This window comes from Lates calcarifer, linkage group LG4 (assembly GCF_001640805.2).
Source record: "Lates calcarifer isolate ASB-BC8 linkage group LG4, TLL_Latcal_v3, whole genome shotgun sequence".
Lineage (NCBI taxonomy): Eukaryota > Metazoa > Chordata > Actinopteri > Centropomidae > Lates > Lates calcarifer.
The window spans coordinates 16,970,541-16,997,930 of NC_066836.1; the positions used below are offsets into that span (position 1 = coordinate 16,970,541).

Sequence of the window (27,390 nt, forward strand, 5' to 3'; positions counted from 1 at the left end):
CTATTGATTTACCTCAATGTCATATTTAATGCAACTGATTACATTTTACCATCAAATTTTAATTCTATGTAATTGAATTTAGTCATTAAATTTGGATAAATTAGTTTAATTTCTTACATACTTCTTAAATATTTTGTATTTTTACTCATTTTTACTTTAAAATCAAAAATTGAAATTTTTAATTCAAGTTTAATTTAAACTTATATTTTTTGATTCAAAATGTTTTTTAATGTTTTTACATGATCTAACCTAATTCAATTCCATTTCATTTTCCTACATATTGATGAACAGTCACATTCACTGACACAGACCAGTCACCTGTCAACCAGTCACTACTGATCCAGAGACAAGATGCCATCCATAGCAGCAGGGTCAACCCCATCACTTCTCTTAGCTCTTTGTGTCTCAGTGAAGGTTCCTCTTAGCAGCTTTGCATACACTTCAGCTCTTAAGAGGAAACTATTTGTTAGAAACTTTTAGTGCCATTAGGAAGACACATAATGGTTTTATAAGGCAAATGGCTGCTGTGACAAATACATACAGTATACACAAAAACTTAAAAGATGGACCTCTGATTTTCTTACACACCTAAAACACTTGGCAAGTGTCACTAATTAATCAAAACAAGCTGATTTACATGTTGAGAATTTACTCAAGACTGCATTGCATCATCCAATGAACAGACTTTATTAAATAAATAAATACATAAATAAATAATTTAGTAATATTAGAAACAATTTGAACAACATTAGAAACCATTTGTTTCATTTACAATATGACAACATGACTTAACAACAGTTGACAATTGTTGATGTAAAGCTGACAGGTTTTAGAAAGATGAACACAAACATAAAGAAAACACTTGCTAATAATAAATTCATAGCAGAGACAGACAAGCACTGCTTCTAAAATATACCATCAAATATCCCGAGGAAAGCTTCCTCCTCTTTGCTGTTGATGCTGAAGATGGATATGGATATCCATTAAACAAGTGAGAAAATGTACTTTAAATTTTTACTAAAATTGTTTTCCATATAGATTAGTTTTATTATTTATTCAAAATAAAAACCTTTCAGTTATATTTTACCTTCTGTTGACACATGAGCTTGTGTTGGCTGGGCCTCGCATTGATGAGAAGAAATCAAACCTTCTAGACGTTGGAACCACATGCGTCTGTTTTGGGAAACTTTCTGGTGTTTTTCCTGTGATATCTTCACTGAAGATGCTTGGTTTCTGCACAAAGAGGAAGACAGTCAGACAGTGTGCTGAGCACCTCGGTCACACACCACTTGCAGTTAGATTTTACAAGCCTGTACAGGCACCTTTCATTAAGCTTAAGCTGGGAGTCAGCTATTAGCTATTAATACACTAACAGAGAGAAAATCTCTGCTTCAAAAGAGCAACATTAATAGTGCATTTTACTCTCTGCCATGTTTTGTGTTGACATCTAAATGTATCAATTCAGCAGACCAGAAAGTAATACAGTAATATGAACATGATGTAAACCAAGCAGCTCCACTGTATGATGACTTAGTGACAAATACAAAAACAAGTCTACATGAATAACCATGTAAGCCATGTTTTCCATGTATGCAAATGTAGCCATTAAACAGTGAAAGGAGCACATACACAGATCTCTGTATACACACGCTCACCTTTTTATTCCAGTCGAGTGTGATTCTGTTCTGTGGTCTGACTGTGACCAGTGAGGGTCCTGGCCTTCTGATTTCAGGATTTACATTTGGCGAAATTGGCCTAAAACACAAAAAGATAACAAATGTTTTTACGGTCTTCACTACATTATCAAACCTCGGTGGACTACTCACTCACTTACTGGTGTTTGAAACACACAATTACACCTTAACTGAAGATAAGTGTGATTTTCAGGCCTAACCTCAGTGGTGTCTTGGCAGCAGTCATGCAGGATTTGACTTGTGGGGAACTGGAAAACAGGGGTGCTGATGTAGCAGCAAAACCTACACATAAGATATATGTATTGTTTTCAAAGTCACAACAGTGACCACAGACTGTTCCTCTTCTTAAATGAATCTGACGTCACTCTACCTGACATGTTGTTTTCAACAGACTGCTGGATTTGAGGTTTAACATTTGCTGTGCTCGAGGCAAACGATGTCTCACTGGCATGTACCAAGTTCTCATCATCAAAGTCATCCCACTCATTTCCCAGGTCAAAGCTGACTGTTGGTATTTGTGAGGGTGAAACAGTTTGACAGTGAGTGTACTGGTTGATCTGGTTTAGACGCTGTTCAGGATTCTGACTCCAACCACTCGTTCCTCTGTTCATCCACGCTGAAGAACCTGAGTACAGAAAAAAAGGATGACTACACCATCACATGTTACTGCACTATGGGCTTCAGTCTGATCAGTCTGAATCTGAATCTGCATTTTTAAAAAGACCACAATGGTGCTTTGCATTTTTTTTGAACCATTCAATACTTTAATAACCAAGTCCATGAAAGTTAATGGTGTAGGTAGTCATCTTGGCCAAATGACTAATAATATTACCTCAATTATTACTGAAATTACATAAACAAATTGTGTTGAAACACACACTTTAATTTTTAAATGCATGTCTACTGTCTCTGTGTAAACAGGACTGCTTGTAGATATTTTGACAATGAAAGAAAATATTAAAACAGTGCTACAAAGGTTATATTTCATACCAACATACATGTATATATATAGATACAGAAATGTATCATCTTACCCCAAAAGATTTTGTTAGCTGTTTAACACTTTTCAGAGTATACCATAAGATTTTAGACTGACTATCTTACCAGGCAGCCACTGATTTCAGCTCGTCAGTTTAATATAAACATTGTGAGACTTGCTTGTGACAGGTAACATGCTCTTTCTTTATTAGTGCATTCATGGAGGCTCTGACCCCCCTCTGCTTGTTGTTAAGAACACAGCTTGTGAATGCACTGTACTGTGCTGTAAATGTAAATTCAAAGATGATTTACTAGTAGTTTACTGAGCTGAACTGATAACAACGGCTTGGAAACCTAAACCCCCATAGTCTGCACTGGAATGTAAGAGGCAGTATGTAAAGTAAATGAGATTTGGAGTTAATGAGCTACAACTTGCAAAACCACCACTATGGTCTGTATAATAATGAGTTAGAATTAAGCTGTTTAATGATACTTTGATGGTGAGCATGAGATGCAGCAGGGGTTTGGACCGGCTCCTCCATCATCCCGTGCATGTCTCCATCACAGTCATAATCTGATAAGCGAGAAGAACAGCCACAGAACATGTGGTGATTAAACCCTGGAATAAATGGAGTCATCTTTTCTCTGCCACTTGCTTACCACTGTCAAAATCATCCAGATGAATTATGTCTGTCGGTTGAGTGCAGTCAACTCCTGTCAGATCCACAATCTTAGTGTGAGGTCTCACTGAAGCTTCACAGCCATCTATCCCATACCTTCAGATCACATAAAATTAATATACTTAACCATCAGGCTAGCCAAACTTAGTTTCACACATTTTATTCTAACCTAACTTGCAGCAGTTGTTCAGGGGCCTGCTTAACGTTTACAATGTCAGTGTAGCTTTGAATACCAAGAAACAGTAGGAAGCCGCTCTTTGGGTTTGTAAGCAAACTCCTGCATGTTGACAGACACAGACTCCTCACTCATCTTCATCTGAGGAAATGCAATAGAACATCAAACACACTGTTACTCAGCTTGGTAATACTGAAAGATTTTCTTATCTTTGTGTAGAGTTATAAGCAAATAATAAAGACACTTTCATGTTGGTGTTTTGACTGTTATATTTCTTATTTTTCTTTGCAGTGATTCAAAATCCTCCACTTGTATCATTGACATTTCTTTTAATCTTACCTCAGCCAGTGGTGACATGGCTGTGACTCGTTAGCTTCCTCCGCACATTCAACATGAAATGTTTTCTGGATATCTTATGCACTTTGTTTTCTATTTTACTGTGTTGTGTGTGATCTACTGGATGAGACAGGTTATTGTGTTATTGTGTCTTACAGCAGTCAACTACACATTGAATTGTAACAAGCCTTAACAATTAGTTTTTTTGTATGGTGGCTACATGTGTTAAGAGTACATTACGCAGGCTTGGCTAGATCCCAAAATAATAACTGTTCCTCACCTTGAGTCGTTTGACAGGAGTCTGTGCCAGTGTGTCACACCTGCTCCTCAGGTCTTTCAAATAAGAAGAAAAACTGCATTCTTGATTTGCTGACCTCTTCCTTGCCACAGTCACACCTACTTTACCTTTTGGGGGGGGGGGGAGCAACACACATGCACTGTGACTAACAGACTGTGACAGTGACTGGAGGAGTAAGACCTCTGTAATCTTGACAGGAAAACAGAGTGATGCACAGTTAGACACATAAATACACATAAAGACACACACACTCAGTGAAAGATTGTACTCACAGCACTCATGGCCACAGAGATCCTTATTCTTGCAGAAATGGTTGCACTGTCTTTTGTCGCCTAAATCGGATTGTGAAGTTGTCATGTTTTAACAGAGGAACAAAACATGTTGAATATCAATCTGCCTTTAAATAAATGCTATAGCAGTATAACTTATTTCATATTTCAGCATCAACACAATCATCAGTAACAGAGCTATAGAGCAGTGCCTTGGTCTGTAGCAGATGTGACATCTTCCCTCTGGGGTGTAGCCTGATCTGTAGACTGTGGTTTCAGTGCAGAGTGCTGCGGTCTCTGTCCAGCAGCATTATACGGTATGTTGTATGGATTATCAGCACCAAACCTCCTAGCTCCTGAGTAGTACACTTTGAACTTCTGCTGGATGTCAAAGCCCACTATAAGAGAGGAAAAGGCAGTAAGTATTGTAAATGTACCTTAACTGCTTACATAACATTGACAGGAAGGATGTGCAAACACGACTTGTTTCTCAGTGATATACATATAAACAAAAGCTGAACAAAAGATATTGTAAATTGTTCAGTTTATAAATGAAGAGCCTTGCACTGAACAACACAACATAGTGTAACTCTCTTTATAATATTTCCATGGTTTACTGCCTCACCATATTCTGAGCTGATGAGACTGACACTGATCTCCTCTCCTTTTGAGGCCTTCGCCACCTCAATCTTCCTCGACCAGCTGCCACACTTCAACAGCACCAAGTCCCTGAAAAACAAAAAGAGGATGCCTGCTGATCAATTTACTGTAAATCCTTAAACCAACTCCTGTTTTTTTGGGGGGGACCCTGGGACACAAATATTAAATATACTCTCACGTGAGTTTCTGTAGAAAGACCACATTGTTGTCAGAATCTCCGATGATCAGGGAGACGTAGTGGTGGTCCGGAGCTGTTCTTCTGGACAGCAGCTGTGCTTGGTTTTTTAGGATCACCTTCACCACGATCTCTGCTGTAGCACAGTTATATCTTGGGAGCTACAAAATACAGCAACAAATTAAAAGACAATGAACATTACAGAACTATCCAGTGAATCCTGACAGACAATAATAGATTAAAAGTCTGAGCAACAAAAAGAGAAAAGCCCAATTATGTGACATAATATAATATAATATTATAATAATATTCTGCAGCGCCTTTTACCTGCTCCAGTGTAACTTCATACTTAGGGAGGTGTACGACAGATTCTCTGATTTGGTTGCCAAATGGTGGATGTCTGTTGAGAATCTGGATGAGAGAAATGAAGTTATAACAAAGCAAATCTAGTGCAAATAATACTTAAATCAAAGGCTTTGGATTTTGAGAAAGTGTCTTTTTTTTAATTATTTTACAGACTGACCAGCTCAAGCTCTCTGGGGTTGGTTTGCTCTATTTTGCTGAAAGTGGTGAGTCCAGTGTTCACCATGGCTGTTGACAGAGTCTGGCCTGAAGCACACTTTGTGTTATTACCAAATGTTTAGGAACTACATTTACATTTAACAGAAAGGAATGTCTGGATGTCTGGTCAGATATCTTTTGTCTGAAATATAAATAGTACGTGTCTAGGAACCACTAAGCTATATTTTATTTCTGTATTTATTGCTTTGTGTTGCGTATTGACAGAGCAAAGTACCCACCTATCTTCTCCAGCTGTTTGGAAACATAGGGTGAGTTTTCCCAAAGCTTTGATCTGAAGCACTTAGCGAGGATCAGGGAGTTGAGCAGGGCAGAAAAACCAGTCTTGGATCGCTGACTCAGGAACTCTGACAGACCTGATTAAGATCAAAATATAACCAAAGTTCAAAAATATACAGTCAGAGAACACTTAATGTTTATTTGTTGTCCCTGATTTTCCATGCCATACATTTGCTGATACGCATCCCATTTCTGAAGATCTTTGCTGTGTCCTGTGTAAGTCCAAACTCTGGAATTGAGATGGAACCCAGTTGAGCCTGAATCAAGCTAAAGACAAAGAAATAAACACATGATATGTACAGTGGATAGGCAATGGGAAATCCATATGTGCATTTGTGCAAAAATGTAGAAGAAAATATGTTTTTCTGCTTTTTTCCATGGGGAAAAGCACAGAATGAATAGACCTACCAGTTCACTTTCATCTCACTGGTTTTGATCTTTCCCTCAATGGGAAACCTGGAAAAACACATAAGAATCTAATTTATCATGTCTATATTTATCATCATGTCTCTCAAACAGAGTTTATGATATTGTACATGCAACTGTTGATCCTGTAAATGTTTCCGACCTGATGGTGATCCTGTTCTTGTCCCTGTTCAAAGTGTTTAAGGACCTCTTCTCATTCATTCTCAACTGGATGTCGCTGAACTCTCTGCTCCTCGACAACAGCTCTATCTGTACAAAAAGAACCAACGCTTTTGATCTGAATTCTGTGTTTCTGCAAAGCCATGCAATATATAGTATGCAATTCATTAAAATCTTCTCTATCACCACAAAATGTTGCTATACCTGCACTGTATTCAACGTCTTATCAGGAAACCTACCAGGTCGGACAGGTTCTCAGTGCCAGCCACTTTGCAGAACTGTTTCATGGTATCAAAAGCAACGCAGTACCTCGCCATCAACCTGCCAGCCTCTATAGAAAACAGAAATAGACTTCTTAATAGTTTTATTTCCAGAATAGGGTCAGTTGAAAAAGAAGAGTGTAGTTACAGGTGTAAATGTCATCCATCCGTTAAAAAATAAACTCAAGAGGAATACATTACACATTTTGCCAACTATCCAAACAATTTTTCCTCTACCTGTTGGTTTGATGTTGATATCTTCATCCATGTCGATCAGACCAATGGAGGACAGAGAGTTGAGGTTTCTCAGACACAGTTCTAAAGACAAGACGAGAAACAGTAGTTACTTTAAACTCAGTCAGTCAATCAACCTCAATAATTAGTTAACTGATTAAATAATCAATCAGAAGAGTGTCCTCCGAGTAGAAACATGCTACTTGAGTGACATCAGAGACTTCAGATAGAGGGAAAAAAGTTCAAATCACCTTGCAGTTTTGCTTCGATTCCACATCTGTCTAAGTTGGCGGAGAAACCTAAAATGGGAGATGATGCACTGATTAATTTCTTGTGCAGTAATGACAAAGAAGGTAGACACTTATTCTGTAATGTACTGTGTGCATTTGTCTTTTGAGCTCTGACCGTAGTGTGTGGGGTTTTTGAGGGCTCTGATGTAGAGGAAGGTGGAGCGTATCCAGTCCAGAGCCATGTTGACATTACTGATGGTTTGGAGAACAATCTCAGCATTCAGGTGCTCCATCAGGTGACTGTGTAAGCTGAGGAAGCAAGGTATACTGTTACCTGATGTACTAGAAAGACAAAAGAGGAGAGGAGTAAACACCCCAGCTACTGTTCATGATACCTGCTCTCAATAATTTCCATCCCATTCATAAGTTTCATGTACTTGTCTCTGGTTTGAAGCTTGGTCATGATCACTGCAGTCGCTGATGTGTCAAACTAGAGAAGGAAAGTCAAATCAAATGTAGTGATTTAACAAATTTGTATGTAAAGCCTAAAAATTTGCCTGAATAATGGTTAAAAGAAATTGTTCCATAGGGATATATTGTCGTAACCTGTGGTCTCCCAGCTCGGCCTATCATCTGCAGCAGGTCAGCCTCGCTATACTCTTCACAGGAGCCTGCAACATACTGCATGGTGGACTTGATTACCACCAGATGAGCTGGCAGGTTCACCCCCATGGCCAGAGTCCTGGTGGTAACTAGGATATAAGAAATAAGGGCACAGACAAAAACTAAGTGCCCATAAAATAAAATAAAACCCTGATTTTAAAATCATACCAGCAAATGCTGAAAGATTCTTGGTACTTTTTTATTGGAGATGCACCAATACCTCAGCATATGATATATTGGTGTTCATACAGTATTATCTTTATTGCTGATGTGTAAATGCCATTTTTATAATCTTCAATGTCTCATAATGCATCTCTAAATTGCAAATAGAATAAAAGTTTCATAGTGTAATTTGCTAATTATGATGGTGGCTTGAAATATACTACATAATTCTATTAGCTTATAAAACGTACCAGTATAGGTCTTTTTAATTCTGCCCTTCTGCATATTATGTTACCATTAAACTTTACATTTGCATTAACTTTTGACTCTCTGCAGATACAATGCTTAGGCACAGACGTTGTGATACCTAAGCATTATATAGCGGAAGTTCTGTATGACTCAGTTGTTGTAACCTGTGACACACTTTATATCCACAGCTTCACAAAGAAATAAAAACATAGGGTCATGTTTCAATTGTATATCGTCTCATATCTGTTTACAGCACAGGATAAAACTGTCTTAGTGACAAAGTCTCACAGAGAACAGGCAGGTCTCCCAGAGTGAAGGCCTCTTCTATCAGCTTCCTATCTGCCAAGTCAACCCCTGCATGGTGGTAACCAACTCCTAACATCACCAGATCTGGACCACAAACACAAGTTAATGTGTACAGGTGGTAGTTAGAGCCACACTCAAATAACTTGTGTTTTCCTACTGAGTCAGGACTGAAACGGGTTTCAAAGTTTTATCATTTAGGTTTAACAGGGTCGGAGGCTGCCAAAAAACTCACCTCTCAGTTTTGAATCCAGAATGGAGTTTGCATATTTCATCAACCTAAACAAGATTGTAAAGTAACAAAATAAGTCAAGATCAAGCTTTCAGCAAAATTACCTATGATGAACAATGAAAAGTGTTTTGGTGAATAGCTGTGTATGTATGAACATGTAAGTATGGATGAGGAGGAAACATGCCTTTGCTTGTGCTCAATGCTCATGATGAATCGAGCATCTTTGGCCAAAACTGCAGCTGACTGCTGGACTCCTTTCCTGGTAGAGCAAAACTACAGAAAAACATAATTACTGGAATCTAAATTCAAAAGGACAGAAAACTCATGCACAAAAAACAACACAGAGTTCACCCCAGTTTCTGTACACACCACCAGAGCAGGCTTCTGGTCAGAGTAAGTCTGTATGATGTTGGCCATCTTGTAGTTGAGTGACAGGTCAAACTTGAACTCTGTTTGGTTTGGGCTGCAGGGGAAACCTAGCACCACCTTTCTCAGCTTCACTGGACGATGACTCTCATCCATATCTAGATATGTGGCTGGACCGGTCTCATTAGACAGCCAGTCTGCTATCTAATAACAGGCAGACAGTTCAAGAATCAGCCACAGGCTTCTGATTTATACTAGAGATAACATATACAATGGTGGCTGACTGTCTTTGTCCGCTGCTTACATCAGAGATGTTGGGTATGGTGGCTGACACAGCCACAAACCTCATAGAGAGGCCTGCCTCTGGATTCTGTGCTGTCCTGTAGGCATGTACTGCCTTCATCCTGCTCACCACCACTTCCAAGGTGGCACCACGGGTCGCGTCTTTCACCACATGAACCTGGAAGAATTCAATGTTTCATTTTACAGTGGACTTCAGAAACATCATACATATTCATACATACATACATAACATATTCTATTATTAACATAACTAAGTGTATCTCTAGAATAAAAAGACAGGCTGTATGTACTCTCACAATACACAGACCCAGAACATGATGTGCCATAACTTTATAATGGCTATCCCCATGTGAAATAAAGTGCTGAGGGCTGAGGTTAATCGTGTGTTGTTATGTAATATGGCATAATAAAACACAACATGAATAGTACATCTCCTGGCACATGAGTGCTCAGTGAACATCCACCATAATGCAGCTGACTTTGAGATTCTATAAACACAAAAAATGGGACTGTGAAGGAAAAAATATCTGTCAAACACACTGACCTCATCGATAAGGAAGAGCCTGACTAGCTGCAGCAGACAGTTATCCTTCCACTTTCTTGTCATGCTATCCCATTTTTCCTAAGAGAACAATAAGTACAAAAACATGATGTAATCCTGTAAAACTTCAGATCATTTTTTTTGTTCTAATCTTTCCACTCCTTCAAATTTTGTTGCATTTGCTCAGTAGAAATCCAGTATAGTGTTACACACGGGTGTGGTCAGGATGATGTGGGAGTCCTGAATCTCAAAGAAGTCATCAATCTCTGTGTCACCTGTAAGCTCCTTACAGTTCAGCCCCAGAGGGCCAAACTTCTTCTTCCAGCTCTCAAAGCACTGACTGCACAGAGCTTTGATAGGGGCCACTGGCAAGAACAAACAAAGAATCTTTTTACAAGCCTGACTCAAAAATCGAAACACTAGAAATGATACACATTAGCGAGTCAGAAGAAAAATGTCTGAAGCTCCAGTGTGTGATTACAGTAAGGTGTATTGTTTCAAAACAAGGCTGCCTTGGCTGGTTTTGTTTAAATTCAGATTTACTGAGTATGGAATTTCATTCATTTCCTCAAGCTTTTGATACAAAGAGCTGACGGTATGTAACAGCACAAGCTTTGTTTAGATTGGCAAGGGGTATAAACAATAAAGTAAATTAGATCTGTGTTTTCACTCAGTTATAAATTATAGAAAAAAGATATAATTAGATTAAAAATATATATAATAGTTGCAGGACGTCTCCTAAACATTCTGCGTATGAATCATTTCCCCCAATATTGAGATGGAAAATACAACTTTATATTCTATATATAAAGAATTATTTTAGGCTCAGATTGGACTTAAATTACTAGCATTATTTTATTTAACAAGATATACTGAATAATTCTGTATGCTCACTATAGACAGCTTTGACGTCTCTCCAGGGCTCTGACGTCTCCATTAGAAGGCGAATAATGGCCAGCTCAAACAGCACTGTTTTACCAGATCCAGTAGGAGCACATGCCACAAAGTTCTTACCTGTGTAAAGAACCTATGAACAAACCAAACATAAATACTCCTGGCCACAAGTTGTAACAAGACAATGAGACATTGTCAAAACATAGTCCTCAGCGTCCTGTTTATAAAGGCTTTCAAATAATGCTTACATCATCGAGCGCTTTGGACTGAACGTAGTTGAAAAAGGGGAACTCACTGAAGACAGATCTGAACTTAGATGCTGTGTTAGCATAGTTCGGGAAATCAAACCACATTAGTTGTGAAATTACATCATCAGCATACAACCACAGTTCAAGCATTATCTAACAGTTTTTAAGTGTATTAACTTACACAATGACAAAAAAGGATACGGATTTCAGAAACAGGTCGCAAAACTTCAGACCCCGAACCTAAAATGTGCACAAACACAATCAAACGTGATTCAAAGATGATCAGATTTTCATTGTCAGTCACACTCTCACTGACCCCATGCCCATTTGATTTCTAAAAACCTAAACCTTTTAGCATTTTTTAAAAGCTATAGCACTAAGGAATTATGTCTTCTGGTGGAAAAAAAATTAATGTTGACTACAAGGCTTCTAGTGTTTACTGCCTACTGCTTCTACTGTTCCTCAATCCACCACCTAGTGACCAGCATGTTTCATTACACTGGAGCGGTCAATGGGGAGAGCTCACCTCATTTCACCTCATCACACCCTAACACATTGTGGCAGCTGCTGCCATGGCTAGACATGTGCGTACTCATTAATCGCAACACTTTACAGAAGCTACATGAGTGGTATGTGGTAAACCAGTCACAGACTGTGAGCACAGCGCCTGTCTGTGACTGTGTCAGCGCAGTGCAGCACCTTGTATGCAGAGTGGCTGAGGCGTCATGGGCGGAACGAAGGCTCTCTTTGTGCCCTTGTCCGGCATCTCTGCATGTGTCGCCTGACGGGGGGGTTGGCCGTTCGCTGCAGATGAGCCCAGAGGAGGGGGTGAAAGGGGGGGCTTTGAGGGGAAAGGAGGAGCTGCCTGGCTAACTGTCGCCCGTGGCGGCTGAAGAGGAGGAGGCACTGTCGCCATGGTAACCCGGCTGAGAAAAGTTTGAGGTCTGGATGCTGTCTGGCTGCTGCCGCCGCTGCTACTGAGGTCATCCGTGTTTGACGAGTCACCTCCAGTGTACAACACCTGAACCTTGAACAAGCTGTTGTGGGAAGGAGGAGAGGATATGGAGGGTATAAAGAACTGAAAGAGGAGGAGGGTAGATTTAAAGAGGGAAAAGCATTGTAGCTGCTGAGAGGTTGAAGGCTTATTTGAGGAAGGCCAGGCATTTTGGCCCCTGGCAACAAAGCTGACATGGGGGATGATTTAGCATCTTTTCATGTTCTTCTTATGAACTGGCCACTTACGTACTCTTCATGATTCACTGGAGTTCTTTTTTAACCAAGCATATCACGGATTCCAACAATTTCAGGGATTAAAGAGTGAATCAGCACTGCATTACATATTTGGACAGGGAAAAACAGGAAACAAGGCTGTAATATTGTGAATAACAATAATCCTGCTAATATGAGCATTTTTAAAATCATGATTTGCATCCACCTCCAAAGAATAAAAATCTTTGTTGACCTGCTTTTTTGGCCTTAAAACTGGACTGTTTTTTGTGGACTTAAGGCCACATATAAATCTTAGACAGTTAAATGCTTTGAAACCAGAAAACTGTTTCTGCCCCCGAGTGTAGATTTCCTTTCATCTTTCAAGATATGTGCTAAAGGGGGACACCGTGAAAACAATGTGCACAGATTCTTTAAATCACAATCATGTAAATGTCACCTTAACACTTACCTTTTTCTTAAAGGTGGGCTTTTGCTGCAGTCCAGAGACAAACACCTCCTGCTGATGGCTGCATGACCAGAGTCCTGCGGGGTTTCATCTCCACCTCTGCCACTCTGACAGGCACCCTGAGTGTAATACCTGAACCCTTCAACTCCCCAAAGGCCATCACATCTGCTGATGCTGTTACTGTTGCTGCCACCCTGAGTCTCCTCAATCTTTTTCTCGTCATTGCTAAAACTGTAAGAACTGTTGATTTTTGATAAGAGGCCAGTGGATACTGGGGGCAGGAACTTCTTGGATTTCTGTGAGAAACCTGTGAGTGATTGAGAAAAGGCAGACGTTCATAAAATTAATATGGTGGCAGCTGTAATTTGTTACATTTTATTTATGTGACTCTCAATGATTTGGTAAGATGAAAGGATTTTATATCAGGATATTTACCATCCTACGTATTTGAGGACTATGAGAATATATCATAAGACCCAGATCCCAGATCCCTGCTTGTTTACCCAAGTCAAAGAAAATTGGGAAAGCTGTCAAGCCTATTCAAGCTATCGTGTCAGTGAGTCACAAAGTTAAATTTAGTAAGGCTTGAATGGGCCAGATACTGAGCAGTTTACTCAAGTCAAGTGAAAAGGAATTCACCCTAGACCAGAGCACAACATACTGTATAGGGTAAAGAGTGATTCTGCCTCTTCCTGAATATCCTGAGTGGCTGGAATCTGAGAAAGAGATGGAGGCATTTCCAGCTGCCATGGACTGGCCTCCTGGTTCAGCGGCATTCTGTCAAATTCAATCCAGAGGGGAAAACACTGATTCAGCTGAGAGAAGACAGAGGGATGTAGTGGGGTATCTCTTTGTACTCACACTTTGTGGACAATGGGTTTCTCAAAGAACAGATTGTCCAAGGACAAGGTGCAGTCACTGGAGTCCAACATCTCACCAGATCATGTAGGCGTGTACACATTTGAATGCAAAGTGGGGTGATGGATGTTGGTTGGGGACATAGGTCTAAAGAAAAAAAAACAAACAAACAAACAAACCAGAGATACACTGATCAACAAATATATTTGTATAGCTGTGCATTTACGACATCATCTATGTGGCTGAAATTCATTTGGTGGTTGAATTAAATGAAAAACGACTGCTTTTGAAAGCTTGAGAGGCTGCATTGAAGGTCTGTTTTGGTCTGTGGCTACAAGGCAAAATTGGGGGACAGTTCACATTCTTTTAATTTTCCTCTAATCCCCTGATGCAAAAATCAAGTTTCCTAATGATGTAGCTAGTCAGATCTTAGTAGTATGTGGATTCAGACTATTTGAGGGATTAAAGTGAAAATCACAACAAACTATATGAGGTATTGAAGTGAATATCATGTCTACATGACATTTTTGGACACAAAAAATGGGAATTATATGGCTTTTACATAGTGACATGGTTAGCAATAATCTTGCAGATTTAGCTCAACCATTTAATACACAAACCATATGACTGAACTGAATACTTTTTAAATAGTCCACCTCCTGAACAAAGCTATATGAAATATATGATTTACATGTAACGCAGGTAAAAGTCTCCTAATAAATACTTAATTATGTAGCTATTTTTCTGTGTTGAAATGGTAGAATTAACTTGGCTTTGCTAGCTTTAGCTGCGTAGATAAACAATGAACAAAGACCTAGCAACATTTAAAAACTAACGGTTATCGGTTAGCATCTGCATAGCTCAAGCAAGAAACGTCGTCGTTTTAAAGATGTACTATTTTCTCGTTGTGTACCCACCTGTAATAATGAACTGATTTACCCTACAAACTGGTTTTACTCAGGTCAGAGTCTAACCCTTGACCCCACTACGTTTGAAAATTTAGGTAGGCCTCTTCACCATGTTTCCACAGATTGAATCACTAATCAGTAACAACTTTTTTATTAGCACATGTTCATTCAGACTAACACTACTGTAGCTAGGCTTAATTATTTATTTAAAAAATATGAGCTGCAGCTAAATGTTATCAAATTTGAAGTATGCCAGCTGACAGATGTTTATGTGGAAATAATTTCTTACTGAGTGAAGTGTTTGTTCGAACACAGTGTGTTTTCACTTTAAAACAGACGGAGACTGAGGATAACTGAACCGGCTAATCACCGGCTAGGAGAGCAACAAAGACCTCTGAGAAGACAACCATGGGGGGATAGTGGTAACATCTCTCCTGCGCTGGCACTCAATTCTTGCCTGTACATCAATGACAAGTTTAAATAACAAAACCACATGTGTTCTTTAAAAGAACAAAAGAAACTGTAATTTAAGTTTCAATTCATTTTATCAATTAAAACGGTGATTAACCGCCATCAACCCTAAAAAAAAAAATCTACTACCCAAAAGAGATGGTCATTAACTCAGGTTTTTTATGCCTCCTATCTGGAACGAACCATTTCAAACCTTTCGGGGGAACATGGCGCCGACTCGTAACATTACGTGACTGAATAATACGGGACAATAACACGGGTAACTTTTTAACTGTTGCTGTTTTATAAATTATATACACAAGAAAATGTAATTATTGGAACATTTGTTTTCCTTTCTGTCACCGTAGAGCAAATTATATGTGTGGTTACCCTTACAAAAGAAATGATCTGTCCCACACCAGACCACCACGGAAAATGGCGACTGTGAAATAGATGGAAGACGAAAGTAAGAAATTATTCAATGCAGCGTTTAAATTGTGCCCTGTCTCCATCCACACCGCTCGGAGGTAACGCTTGTTTGTTTTTCATCATTTAATTGATATCCGTTTAGTGAGTAGCGAGGAATGATTGTCATTAGCTATAGTTTAGCCTGAGGAATAGGTTTTGGTATGGAACAGCCTTAATGGAATGGTCTGCAGCTCCTGCAAGCAGCATCCAACAAGCCAGCGTGATACAAACGCTAAAGAAATGCAATGACTCTCAGTCGAAACATAGTATAAATAATCCAGTTTGCTCTGAAAGTGGGTACCGTAGGAAACCGATCCCAACTATTGTTTGCTGGCATATAACTGAACTAGTGGGCTGAAAGTTTTAGCTCTGTACAAAATCCACAACCGCTCATCAAAAGCCATTTACGAGGTCCAGCGCTTTTCAGTTTTGGTGCTTTTGTGTATATGTTAGGAACACCTTTCTCTGCCACAGCAGCGTTCACTTAGTATGACACTTTTATTGCCCTTCAAATCCGGGACCTCTCACTCCTGCGACCTTGTAGCGTTATAAATGGCCACAATTAATCATCCAAGTAAAATGTCACGTATATTTTATATTTAGCTTTATTTATTTTGTAGTCAGTGGGTGCTGATTGAGTCAAGGAGGTAACTCTGATGACACTGTACTGTAACTGAACTGTTTACTTTTCACATCAAACAAGCACATTCAAAAATGCATGACCATGGCAAACTTTAGCTCATAAAACATAAGTAACAGTCAGTATTGGATTTGTAAAGCAATGACTAGACCCGTGTCAGCATTAAGCTTCTGACATTTGCTGAAGCTTGCTAAAAGCTGCAGGTACTGACCATTTTGATCAGATGGTTAAACCATCCTAACCACCACTGATTTATTGTATATTTGCATTTACTTCTGTAACTCGTCATTATTTTCATTATTGGTTTATCTGCCAGGTATTTTCAGAAGTAACTGATGAATAGCTAGGTCAAAAAGTGAAAAATATGCATTAAAATGTAGCAAAACTACTGGTTTTGGACCGACAGTACAAAACCAAAAGATATTTAGTTTACAGTCACATAAGACAAAAAGTAGCAATTCCTCACTATTTAGCTGCTAAAATTAGGAAATGTTTACCATCAAAAAGACCAACTAAAAATAGTCGCAGATTATTTTTTCTGTTAATCGCCTGGCGTTGCAGCTCTACTTATATTCAGAACATGACTAAACAGTTAAGGCCTGTGCCGTTGAATGGTTTAAGTCTCAGTAGCAGCCTCTAGTGGACAGCTAATGCCAACATGAAAGTAAAACTAAATGTCACCACCACCAGGCCTATGCGGAAACTAAAAGAACTGGGTGTGTTCACGTTAAGAGTGGCACACACTAATATTAAACATGTTCAATATTTACGTTTGGAAATCCTGTTGTGTGGGGGGTTAACTGAGGAAAGTTGAACATGCACCCTGGATTGTCATGTGGAATGGAATGATAGCCAATCAGGAAGCAATCTGACTGAAGACAGAAGCACAACAAATAGAAGATTGTCCGCCATGTTTGTTTACTCTAAAGTTGCGTTTGACTGCATGAGATTTCGAGTTTTGAGTGTCAAGACTCTGGTTGTTGGTGGACAAAATCTGTTAGTGTGTGGGGCGCCGTGTTGGTCGTCTTGTTGCACATCACACCCTATAAGAGCAAAACTGTGAAATTTGTCATCATTTATTGTTGTGTATGGTCTCTCTCATTTTCTAAATCAGTTAAGATTTTTACAATATTTTAGCGTGTGCCAGGCTTTAGGTAGCTGATAAGGAAGACAGCGTGGATCTGGTTAAAGAAGGGCTCAGAAATCTCCTCCTTTTCAGAAATGTCCTGTGTTTTCTGGTGATATTATTTTCAGTTTCTATCGCAATTTTCACAATTTTCGATCAGAAAGTGGATGAAAGAATACAACTTGATTGTTTCGAGTTATAATATCTCAGGCTAAGTAAACTTCTTTCTTTGTATTTTGTTATCAAGCAAAAATACTTCAAGTACAAACATTAAGTGGCTATGGCTGTAAATGGCTAACAAAGTTAACTAAAAATGCAAACATGATTAATCACAGTATACAGAGTAACTTCTGAATGACAAGCCAATATTGTCGATGCCACGGTAATTAAGGGGTTAAATGCTGATCTGAACCATGAATCATTTCTTACATAGTAGGCATCTATGGTGGTACCAGTGAATACAATTTTGTCCTGAGAGTCGTACTAAAGGAGAGGTATATGTGTTAAAAATCTCATTGGTTTTACCAATGTACCTATTAGATTCCAGGATATCTTATGTGCACAGTTGACATTTTGGCCTGAGGGTGGAGACAGAGCTTATAATGGTCTAGAATGGAAGAATTTATCATAAATTCCACGTTCTGACCAACCTGAGACAGGCTTAACCTTTGACGCGTCACCACTTGGCTAAACAGTGGCCCCGTCCATTTACAAGCGGTTGGTTGAAAAGAAATGCTAGTCTATAACAGCTGACATCGAGTCAGAATGGGGCAATCAAGATTGAGTGCCTACTAAGCAGTATTGGCAATGAGAACAGTGGTTTGCTTGCAGATGTCCAAAAATGTCACCATTGTTGCAGCAAGAGAAAGGCAACACTCAGACTGACTTCAACTGTGCGTTAAAAAATGCTGCCCTCCCTATCTTCTGAATGGAACTAGTCCATTGGTACAGTGGGGTTCCATTGCAGGGGACTCTCGCAAAACAACACAGGGTCATTAAGCAAAAAAGTTCAACCTGGCTCTACCTTTGCTGCCACATTATACCAATCAAATACATTCCTGGTATATTACCTCACAATTGTCGTAATGAAAGACAATATAGTTACCAACATGATAATTAAGAGTTAAGAGTAAAATCCTGTGTGTGAAGACAAACTATTGTGCAGTGTTGTGTCATCCTTCTTGGAATCATATTTCACTGTTTCATAGGTACCATACAACATGCCCCTATCAGTCTACCCTCCTTCCATATTGTAACACAGCGACGTTAGGACTGAAAAAAAAACAAAAAAAAACACAAAGCTTTCTGCAGAATTCAAAAAGATAAAGGTGTCAAAGCCACACAATCCACCAGAAAATCTTACAGGCACAAGTATATAATAGAGTATGGAGAGAAAATCGAAAAGCAGCTACCTGCCCAGATCAGTTACTGTGCAAAGACTGAAAAACCTATGCCTAAAGTGAGAAAGTTTTGAACTTATCCTTTGGGATGCTGCAGTCATTTTTAGTCTAACACTTGTGATTGCAGAATATCTAAGAAGGCTTTACTTTTCTTTTTCAGGCCATGGCAGCTGAAATGTCATGTCTGACAGGTGTTGATGAAGATGACAAAGATGCAGATCCTGAGATCAATGCCCTCTCGCTCCTGGAAGAGCCAATGAGAATGGCCCAAGAATCAGCCTCTTGCACTGATTCTTTCAGCAAGCCTTCTGTGAAACAAAACAGTGTCCTAGATGTTCTGTCAAACGAAGATATGTTGTCTCCAGTTGGCCTGGGAAATGGACCTTCTTCTCATCAGGCTACACAAGCTCATGAACTCAATAGCATCTCCACAGAGAAAGAGGAGGAAAAGAGTATCACCCCGCTAAAAACAGTGCAGGAAATTGACACCGCAGGAATTTGGGGTTTTGATGAAGATTCACCTGAGAACTCATTGGATAATTATAGCAGTGCCAGTGACCTTCATTGGGACCCTCACAAAGAGTTTATGCAGTTTCTGTGGGAGAACCATGGTGATTCTCCTGGTGAGGAGCCTAAAGAGGAAGTCCCTCCTACTAACAACCAAAGGAGAAGGAAACGGAAAATGGACATGGTTGTCATGGTGGATCCTTCAGAAGACCTTTACCCCGATCTGAGCCACAAGTCATCTGAGGAACTGTCTGATGCAGAGGAGCCCGAAGACTCCATGACTATGAGAAAAGTCAGAAAGTCAAGGAAGTTCCCCAAGTCACAGTCGTCACCAACAGGGAACGTTTCCAAGTATCCAAATGGAACTGTAAAGGCCATCAAGGAAATTCTTTACAATGCCCCTGCAAGAAATTCACATGGGAACAGTATAAGTCATGGACTTTCACCATTGAAGGGGAGGCTCACAATAAATTCTCATTCAGAAGAGAAGCCATCATGTTATCCTTGCTCAAAATGTAAGCTCATCTTCAAGAAAGAACATCATTTACATCGTCATATGAAGTCTCACGTTGACTCTCCAAACATTTCGCCAAAGCCTTTTATATGCCGGGAATGTGGACAGTCTTTCAGACAAAGTGGTTCACTTATTGAGCACATGACCATCCACCAGGAGAAGAGAACAAGACTCACTGAAGAGATCAAAGGAATGAACGATGAGAAGAAAGAGGAAAAAAACGTGAAGCTTTTCTGTCCTCAATGCCCATTTGGAACAAACTGCCCAAACACGTTTGTTCAGCATGCGAAAACGCACGAGAAGGACAAGAGAAAGTTTAGATGTGACAAATGTAGCTTCAGGACTCTGAGTGAGAATGACCTTAGGAGACACAACATTATGCAGCACACTGTTATTACGGTGAGAAAGCAGATCCAGAATGATGACTCTGAAGCCTTCTCCTGTAACATTTGTTCTTATAGAGCTTTTAGCAAAAACGTTTTTAAGAATCACCTTCTGCGGCGCCATCAACAAACCTATGAGGAATACGAAGCTACGCAGCGTAGTGAGAAAAAGGCACAGGTCCAGAATGATGACTCTGAAACCTTCTCCTGTAACATTTGTTCTTACAGAGCTTTTAGCAAAAATGTTTTGAAGAATCACCTTCTACGGCGCCATCAACAAACCTATGAGGAATACGAAGCTGGACAGCGTAGTTGCAAAAATGCGCAAGCATCCAAGGAGCAGCATGTGCCTACTTGTGAAAGTCCTGTAGAAGATGCAGAGTTTACATCTAAAATCTCAATAAAAAATCAGTTCTCCTCTAAAAGAGCTTGTTTACCTAGTGAGTCTGATGACATTTCAGACTTATTCAAAAATAGCAAGATTAAGAGAGGTCTCAAGTCTCAACTAACAGAATCAAAACTCGACAAATCCATTAATGTTCTCCTGTCCCGGCAAAGACATGGAAAGAAGACCACTGAACAGAGGAAAGAAAGCAATAATTGCAGCACATCTCTTCAGGATTCCAAAAGTGATAGAGATGGCTCTGATCAGTCACCAGAAACATTGACTGTCAAGATTGAAGATTCAGCTTTATCCCCAAATGGCCATAGTGTGCCCTCCAGTGCAGCTGAAAGACACCTTAAAAGCATCAGTGAAGACAAGCTGAACACAGATCAGTTAGGAATCAAAAAGTCACCATCCAAACGGAAGATGTCCACCCCATATCGCAACACCTCTGATCAAGACTCATGTTTCATCTCACCAAAACCATTGCCAAGTCCCAAGAAAATAAACCAAGAAGAAGAGGTGGCAGACTTTGATGAAAAAGATATTTTCCAGTTTAGGGATACAGATCCAAACACAAACTCTTTTAACAATGGTATCAAGAAAGAAAAACAAAACATCATTTATACCTATAGCAGAAGAATGTCCATGAGGGGTGCTCTGCAGGCATCTAAAAGGCTGTTTGAGAAAATAAAGACTGAAGAGCAAGAACAGAATGATCCTGAAATTAAAGAAGAATGCATAGAAACAGAAGTATTTCAAGAAACCTTTGAATCCCACCAAATACCACTGGGGGAATCCCTCACAGACGATTTGTCAGAGCTGGAATCAGACCGCAAGAACTGTCCATACTGCCCTGCAGTCTTTGAGTCAGGTGTTGGATTGTCCAATCATGTCAGAGGGCACCTTCATAGGGTTGGACTGAGCTACAATGCACGCCATGTGGTGTCTCCCGAGCAGGTGGCTTCTCAAGATAGGAGGCCACGAATTCGACGGAAGATTTCAGCATTCCGGAGATTGAAAAAAGGTACTTCAGTACTTACTACATGTTCTTCTAACTTGGTGTATAAGAATTCAGCTTTTATATTTGTGGCTCTGAATCGGTTACTATTCCACTTGAGTGTACCAGAGTCATTGCTGAGACCTTGGAATGTGACGCTATTGGTAAAAAAATCCAGTGGGCCAATTTTAGATGAGGGTCATGGATTGTAAATAAAGCAAAGAGATATGTCAAATTTATTTAGATGAAAAGACAAAAATGAACAGGTAAAATTATTACTTAAAAACTTAAAAATCAGTCTACAGGCAGACTTCTTAATTCAACTGTTACCTAAAATACTTATCATTGTTGTGTACACTGGCAGTTTTTCAAAAACACATTATGGGAGCACTTACTTTCAGTTCTACCTCAAAACATTATTGTAGCTATTCTGACAAAATGTCAGCTTAGCCATTCAACTTGTATTTAGCTATGCAGCCATATCTGAGATCTCAGCAATTATTTTGGTGAGTTCAATGTTCTCTCGATTGGTACAACCAATGGACAGATCTGTTTTTATACTGGATTTAAACTATAGTTTTCCTGTATATGTACTTTGATGTTATAAAGTTCACATTATTTTAATGCTAATTTTTATTTATTTATTTATGTATTTATTTTTTTCATTTCTTTTATTTTCAGCGTTACAGGTGGAGTCAGATTCAGAGACTGTGAGGAGTATTCACTCCTGTCCATTATGTGGAGATTCATTTGATAACCGGACTGGGCAGTCCAACCACATACGAGGCCACCTCAAAAAGCTTGGTAAAAGTTTTGCAACAAAGAACAAATCTCCATTAATTTTACTTCGGGAGTTGATGCGCGACAAGAAGGAGTTCCAGCGGGCACTTCAAATTCTAGGAAAGAGACGGAACCATTTCCAATATGGTGCTTCACCAAAGCTGTCAAGTGTTGATCGTTTCACGCCATCCCCCACTGGAATCCCAAAAAATAATTCTGTTCCAAGAGTTTGCACTGATGCCAAACCACTGATGTCCACGTTCTCTTTAAACGAAGTGGACTCTGAAAAAAGGCAACTAGAGACTAAGTTGGATGTTAAAAATTCACTCTCAGGCACAACTGCCTTGATAGGAATTCTGAAGAGGAGGAAGTGTCAGGAAGACGCCAGACTAAAGGGGTCCTCTCAGATGTCAAGAAACACGCTAACAGTTTCTTCAAACAGTGAGCACAGTTCAGGATCAAGAGTTGCAGCTTCACTGCCAAACTCAATATCTGGTAAGTAACCTCCAGATGGTAGTAACTAGACACATTAATCAGGATATGGAATACTCCAATGTTTTGATTCATTTAATATCATCCTGATGAATTTTGTAGTTATTGTAACATATTGAATAACTTTAGCAGACCAATAGAAAAAAGTCAATATATTAAAAAAAAAAAAAAAAAAGAACAACATAAAACTAAGATGTGAATTAATTGAAGCAACCAATACTGACGACACTGAAGTCAATATTTTGGAGGTGTCAAAAAAATGTTACAGAAGTGCACAGATGCTTTACAGCACAAATTTATTATCAAAGATCATCCATAATTGTAATAGCATATTTTGAGAGGTAAAACTCAATACAGATTTATTTTAAATGATAAATAACTGCAACAAAATAAACAAATTTCAATCATATATACATAAATTGCATATTTTACAACATTTATGTACTTCAGTATTGGCTCACCAGTATTTTGGTCAGGCTCTAGCATCATGTATCAAAATGACAGATAATAAATTCGGGTCATGAAAATGTATTCAGAGGAAAAAATAAACATTAGACATAAGTGTATGATCTCACCTCACTTTAACAGTCAATCATCTACTAAAAATATTTAGCCACAGCTTTTGAAGGTCTGTGACAAGTAAAACATGGACACTAATATCTGCAGAGGTTGTTTTAAGCAAAAATTTGAGTACTGATTAAGAGACTTTATATGTTGTTTAAGTGAGGTTTCATCAGCATAAAAGCATAGAATAAGATTTTCTAAGTACCTTCATATTATATGGCCGAAACAGTGGAGCATTCTGCACATAATAAGGCAGTCGTATTATTTTTTGTCTTGTCTCATAACAATAATTGCTTGAAAAGAGTTAGGTAGCAGATTTTATTTAGGTATTAGCCATGCAGACTTTTTAAGCCATTCTTGTTCTCACAATGTGGAACTTCTGATGAAGGTGTGCTTGCTGAAATGTGTCAGCACAAATAAAATGATAAACTTACATGTTTTGTGTAGTTTTGGAGTGCCACTTTCCTAGTTCATATTGTGGAATTAATTCCTCTGTATTGTCAGTTTAATATCACTCTGCTCTCACTGCTAAGACCGTATCTATTAACCTAACTAAATTACAATATGACAGTATACATTAGAAATGGCCAGCACAATCCAGATTCAGCATTCTGTATTTCAGCTTATATTACAAAGAAACCAAAATTATTTTGTCAAACTGAATTTTGCAACTGACCTTTGAAAAGATGCAATAGCTGAGCAAAGACATTGCAAACTTATCACACAAAGGGATGGAAGTATCTGTTGTTATTAAGTCAATTTCTGTAATTCCTTTACACCACTAACCAATAAGTATCATTGTATTTATGTTTTCACTGATTTGTTTTTATATCTTCTCTACAGAGAAAGGTGAATTCAACAGGAAGGTGTGTGTCCATTGCAATGCAACTTTCCACAGTGGAGTCAGTTTATCAAATCACCTCCGGGCATATGCAAAACGAAAAAGGACTGCCTTACTTGAGGGAACCAGTAAGTACCATCAGCAACAGCTTAAGTTAAACACAAAGAAAATATCTTCTGCAAGAGCACATTGTCAGTCTGTGGTATATACAGTATATTCCAATACAAGCAGTAGTTTTATTAGCTGTTTTTTATGATCAAAATATGTGAATGCTCTAGCAATGAAGAGTTGGCTCCAAATGTTGAAGATTTCAGAGTTGGATATCTGTGTGGCAGTGTCAGACACATATAGGCCAGCCTTTAAGCACAGAGGTAAACACATTACGTAACTTCCATACAGAAATCCTATGAAGCACTGAACAAACACAGTTACGTTCATATTCATGGTTTCTCACCAAAGCACATCAAGCATATCCTTGAGGCCTTACAGGGGTATGAAATAGATTTCCCTCTTCCTTCTTCTGGAGGAGAATGAAACCATCAGCAGGAATGTACACACATCAACTATGTGCTCAGGATACAAACAAAATGGCACCTACTCAGAATATGTTGCTCCACAGCACTTCTAGTGGTCAAAACCTAAACAAGACCCATGACAGTGCCATGAATACTTGGCATAATATCATTGTGTTACCATTTATCACAATGAAGAACACTTTTGAAGGACTTTTTGGTCTTAACCTCATTTGCTTGATGTTCTGACCAAAAACTACAAATCTGATCGGGGATGCATTAAGTAAACTTAACCCTGCCTAATTGTACCTAAGTAACCTGATCACCAGTCAGTTGTTCACAAATGAAATCAATCCACCTCCACTGTGACAACAGCAATCTCAAAATGGTATCTTAAAACCTCAGCAGGTAAAGCCAAAATTACCTGTGTGGCTAGATACCACAAGGGGTTGTGACGTACAAATCAGTTATATTTAGTGTACCAGTGGTTATTTGTGTCCTCCCCATGGTAAGGATCTGGAGGAGAGTCAGAAAGTGAGATGTTGCAAAGATTTTAATTGTGGAGTGTGGTGGGTGCATCTGTGGGAGGAACAGCCTTTTCATGGCAGAAAGCCTTCAAGGCCTACTCTTCCTGTAGGCACAGATCATCACTCTTATATCTTGGCCTCTGGCTCTGTGTTTCAGCTGCATGGCAGTGCAGCTGAAACACAGAGCCAGACCATTCACCTCGCAGGTCACAAGGCCAAAACAGGACAGATAATGTGAGGGCTTATGTCCCGATTTAGTGAACTAACAGAATGTTGTATGAGTACCATTGTTGAAACATCACTGAACAATATCAAAACCTTCCAATGGTTATTACAGTTTCTTGCCCATTTAAAATACTCAAGTAGCAAGGCTGTGATGTAAATTCATGAGGCAAATTCTGTCTTTCAGCATTTGACTGTAAAGCAAGGAGGCAGCGCTCAAGGCCTGGCTCAAAGAAGAAGACACTGCCCTTACCACAAACTCCAGAGGAAATGTACAGACTAACCTGCAGGTACTATTCTAATGAACATACAGTATAATACACTCTTTATTTAAATGGTGGATAATACTGCATTTACAGTCCAACGGGCTTCTATTGTTGCCCAGTTGCCTCAGGCAACTAGATTTGGACCACCGACAGAAAAAAAATAGTCTACTCAGATGAATGAGAAAAGTGTTGACACTGATGTTTTCTAAAAAATAATGAAACTGAGTAATCAACATGACTGAGACTGATAAATTTAAATAAGGAGTAGAGTACATGATGATATTATTTGATGTCTTGTTTTTTTCCAACCAACAGTCCAAAATCCAAAAATATTCAGTTTACTATGATATAAAACAGAAAAGCAGTAAATCCTGGCTAAAAATGGCTAATACTACATGGGCATAATATTCTCTCCTTCCTTTTCCAGGTTCTGTGACCTCGTCTTCCAGGGTCCACTGTCGGTCCAGGAGGACTGGATCAAACATTTACAGAGACACATCATGAACACTAGTGTCCCTCACACTGGGCTAGGCATGGTAGAGGTCACCTCGCTGCCCACGGACCCCCCAACCCTCAAGACTGACCAAGACAGCTCTCTGACAGCCACACATGCTGCCTCATGAAGCCAATGGGGATCCTTTTAGATTTCACTAGACTGTATCTGTATGTACATTGGATGTTCTTTCACTTTTTTTTTTTTTAAGTCAATGAAATACTGGCCAAAAGTACAATACTGCTCAAGGATGGAAGTATTGTGCATGTTTGGACATTTGGACAGATGAAAAAGTTAATTATTTTGGATATTGTTACCTTTTTCTGTTTTTACATGGTCCATTTCTTGGAATACATTTCCAAATGGACATGTTGGACTGTTTTCTTGTTTTATGCAGTAATGTAGTGTGGAATCCATTTCTAATGAAGACAACTTTTACCTCAGATTTCTCATGGTTTCAGTCCGTTTTTGTCAACATTTGGGAGCACCTCTGTTCTATATCAATATTCACATTCGTAAGATGCATAGAATCATGTTTCTTTTGTACTGCAACATGTTGAAATCAAAGCCCACAGTCTCTGTTTTCAGGCCACAGAGTTATTGAGATGAATATTTCAACTGAAAGTGACAGCACCTGAAAGCTCGTGACAAACAGTTCCAAGAATCGCAAGTGGAAAAAGTGAGCTATTATTCAAGAACAAAAAGAAAAATGTCTGCAAACTTGTTATGCATAGAAAGTGTTTTATAGTATTTCAGTAACTGCATTGTTTCTAATACAAAATTAAAACTGAAGGTGGTTAAGAAAAAAGACCTAACACGCACAGCCCGTGCTGGCAACACCCTTCATACATGTCACCTATATTTAATGTTTAAATATACTGTTTTGAAATAATTTAATTTTAAATGTACTATATCACACAGATACAATGCTTAAAACATTTGTGTTGTTCTAAATAAAAAAAGCAAAGAAACAAATTGACTTTTTC

General features: G+C 38.9%; 2 protein-coding genes across 4 annotated transcripts; one reads left to right on the forward strand and one right to left on the reverse strand.

Annotated features, from left to right (window-relative positions):
* Positions 1-728: 728 nt before the first annotated feature.
* Positions 729-15,424, reverse strand: hfm1 (helicase for meiosis 1). Its single transcript, XM_051069763.1, has 40 exons — positions 14,844-15,424; positions 13,930-14,073; positions 13,730-13,845; positions 13,072-13,375; positions 12,093-12,430; positions 11,595-11,633; positions 11,394-11,464; positions 11,146-11,278; positions 10,465-10,616; positions 10,255-10,332; positions 9,712-9,867; positions 9,411-9,611; positions 9,226-9,314; positions 9,045-9,088; positions 8,795-8,896; positions 8,039-8,184; positions 7,828-7,922; positions 7,608-7,741; positions 7,454-7,501; positions 7,206-7,286; positions 6,948-7,039; positions 6,692-6,798; positions 6,532-6,579; positions 6,293-6,390; positions 6,066-6,200; positions 5,789-5,874; positions 5,593-5,676; positions 5,269-5,426; positions 5,056-5,159; positions 4,643-4,828; positions 4,434-4,523; positions 4,144-4,268; positions 3,586-3,668; positions 3,333-3,448; positions 3,166-3,246; positions 2,065-2,319; positions 1,895-1,976; positions 1,656-1,755; positions 1,088-1,233; positions 729-960 (listed from the first exon to the last, which is right to left on the reverse strand). The coding sequence occupies exons 2-40, from the start codon at positions 13,998-14,000 to the stop codon at positions 906-908; spliced, it is 4,629 nt and encodes a 1,542-aa protein (XP_050925720.1). The 5' UTR covers positions 14,001-14,073; positions 14,844-15,424; the 3' UTR covers positions 729-905.
* Positions 15,425-15,487: 63 nt separating this feature from the next.
* On the forward strand, positions 15,488-27,379 carry znf644a (zinc finger protein 644a). 3 transcript variants are annotated; one of them, XM_018677162.2, is made up of 7 exons: positions 15,488-15,564; positions 15,653-15,811; positions 19,079-21,734; positions 22,389-22,982; positions 24,387-24,512; positions 25,833-25,935; positions 26,339-27,379. In XM_018677162.2, the coding sequence occupies exons 3-7, from the start codon at positions 19,082-19,084 to the stop codon at positions 26,532-26,534; spliced, it is 3,672 nt and encodes a 1,223-aa protein (XP_018532678.1). In that variant the 5' UTR covers positions 15,488-15,564; positions 15,653-15,811; positions 19,079-19,081; the 3' UTR covers positions 26,535-27,379. The 3 variants fall into 3 exon arrangements, with proteins under 3 accessions (XP_018532678.1, XP_018532679.1, XP_018532681.1); XM_018677163.2 differs by having other exon boundaries at positions 15,653-15,750; XM_018677165.2 differs by lacking the exon at positions 15,653-15,811 and having other exon boundaries at positions 15,503-15,564.
* The last annotated feature ends 11 nt before the right edge of the window (positions 27,380-27,390 follow it).

Excerpts from the sequence above, each read along its gene's own strand:
- hfm1 (XM_051069763.1), bottom strand. The coding sequence starts at position 14,000 with ATGTTGGACTCCAGTGACTGCACCTTGTCCTTGGACAATCTGTTCTTT. Across the intron at positions 9,089-9,225 it reads AGCATTGAGCACAAGCAAAG|GTTGATGAAATATGCAAACT; the intron begins GCATGTTTCCTC and ends AATCTTGTTTAG. Across the intron at positions 7,502-7,607 it reads CAAAAACCCCACACACTACG|GTTTCTCCGCCAACTTAGAC; the intron begins GTCAGAGCTCAA and ends CTCCCATTTTAG.
- znf644a (XM_018677162.2), top strand. The coding sequence starts at position 19,082 with ATGGCAGCTGAAATGTCATGTCTGACAGGTGTTGATGAAGATGACAAA. Across the intron at positions 22,983-24,386 it reads ACTGCCAAACTCAATATCTG|AGAAAGGTGAATTCAACAGG; the intron begins GTAAGTAACCTC and ends TCTTCTCTACAG. Across the intron at positions 24,513-25,832 it reads TGCCTTACTTGAGGGAACCA|CATTTGACTGTAAAGCAAGG; the intron begins GTAAGTACCATC and ends TCTGTCTTTCAG.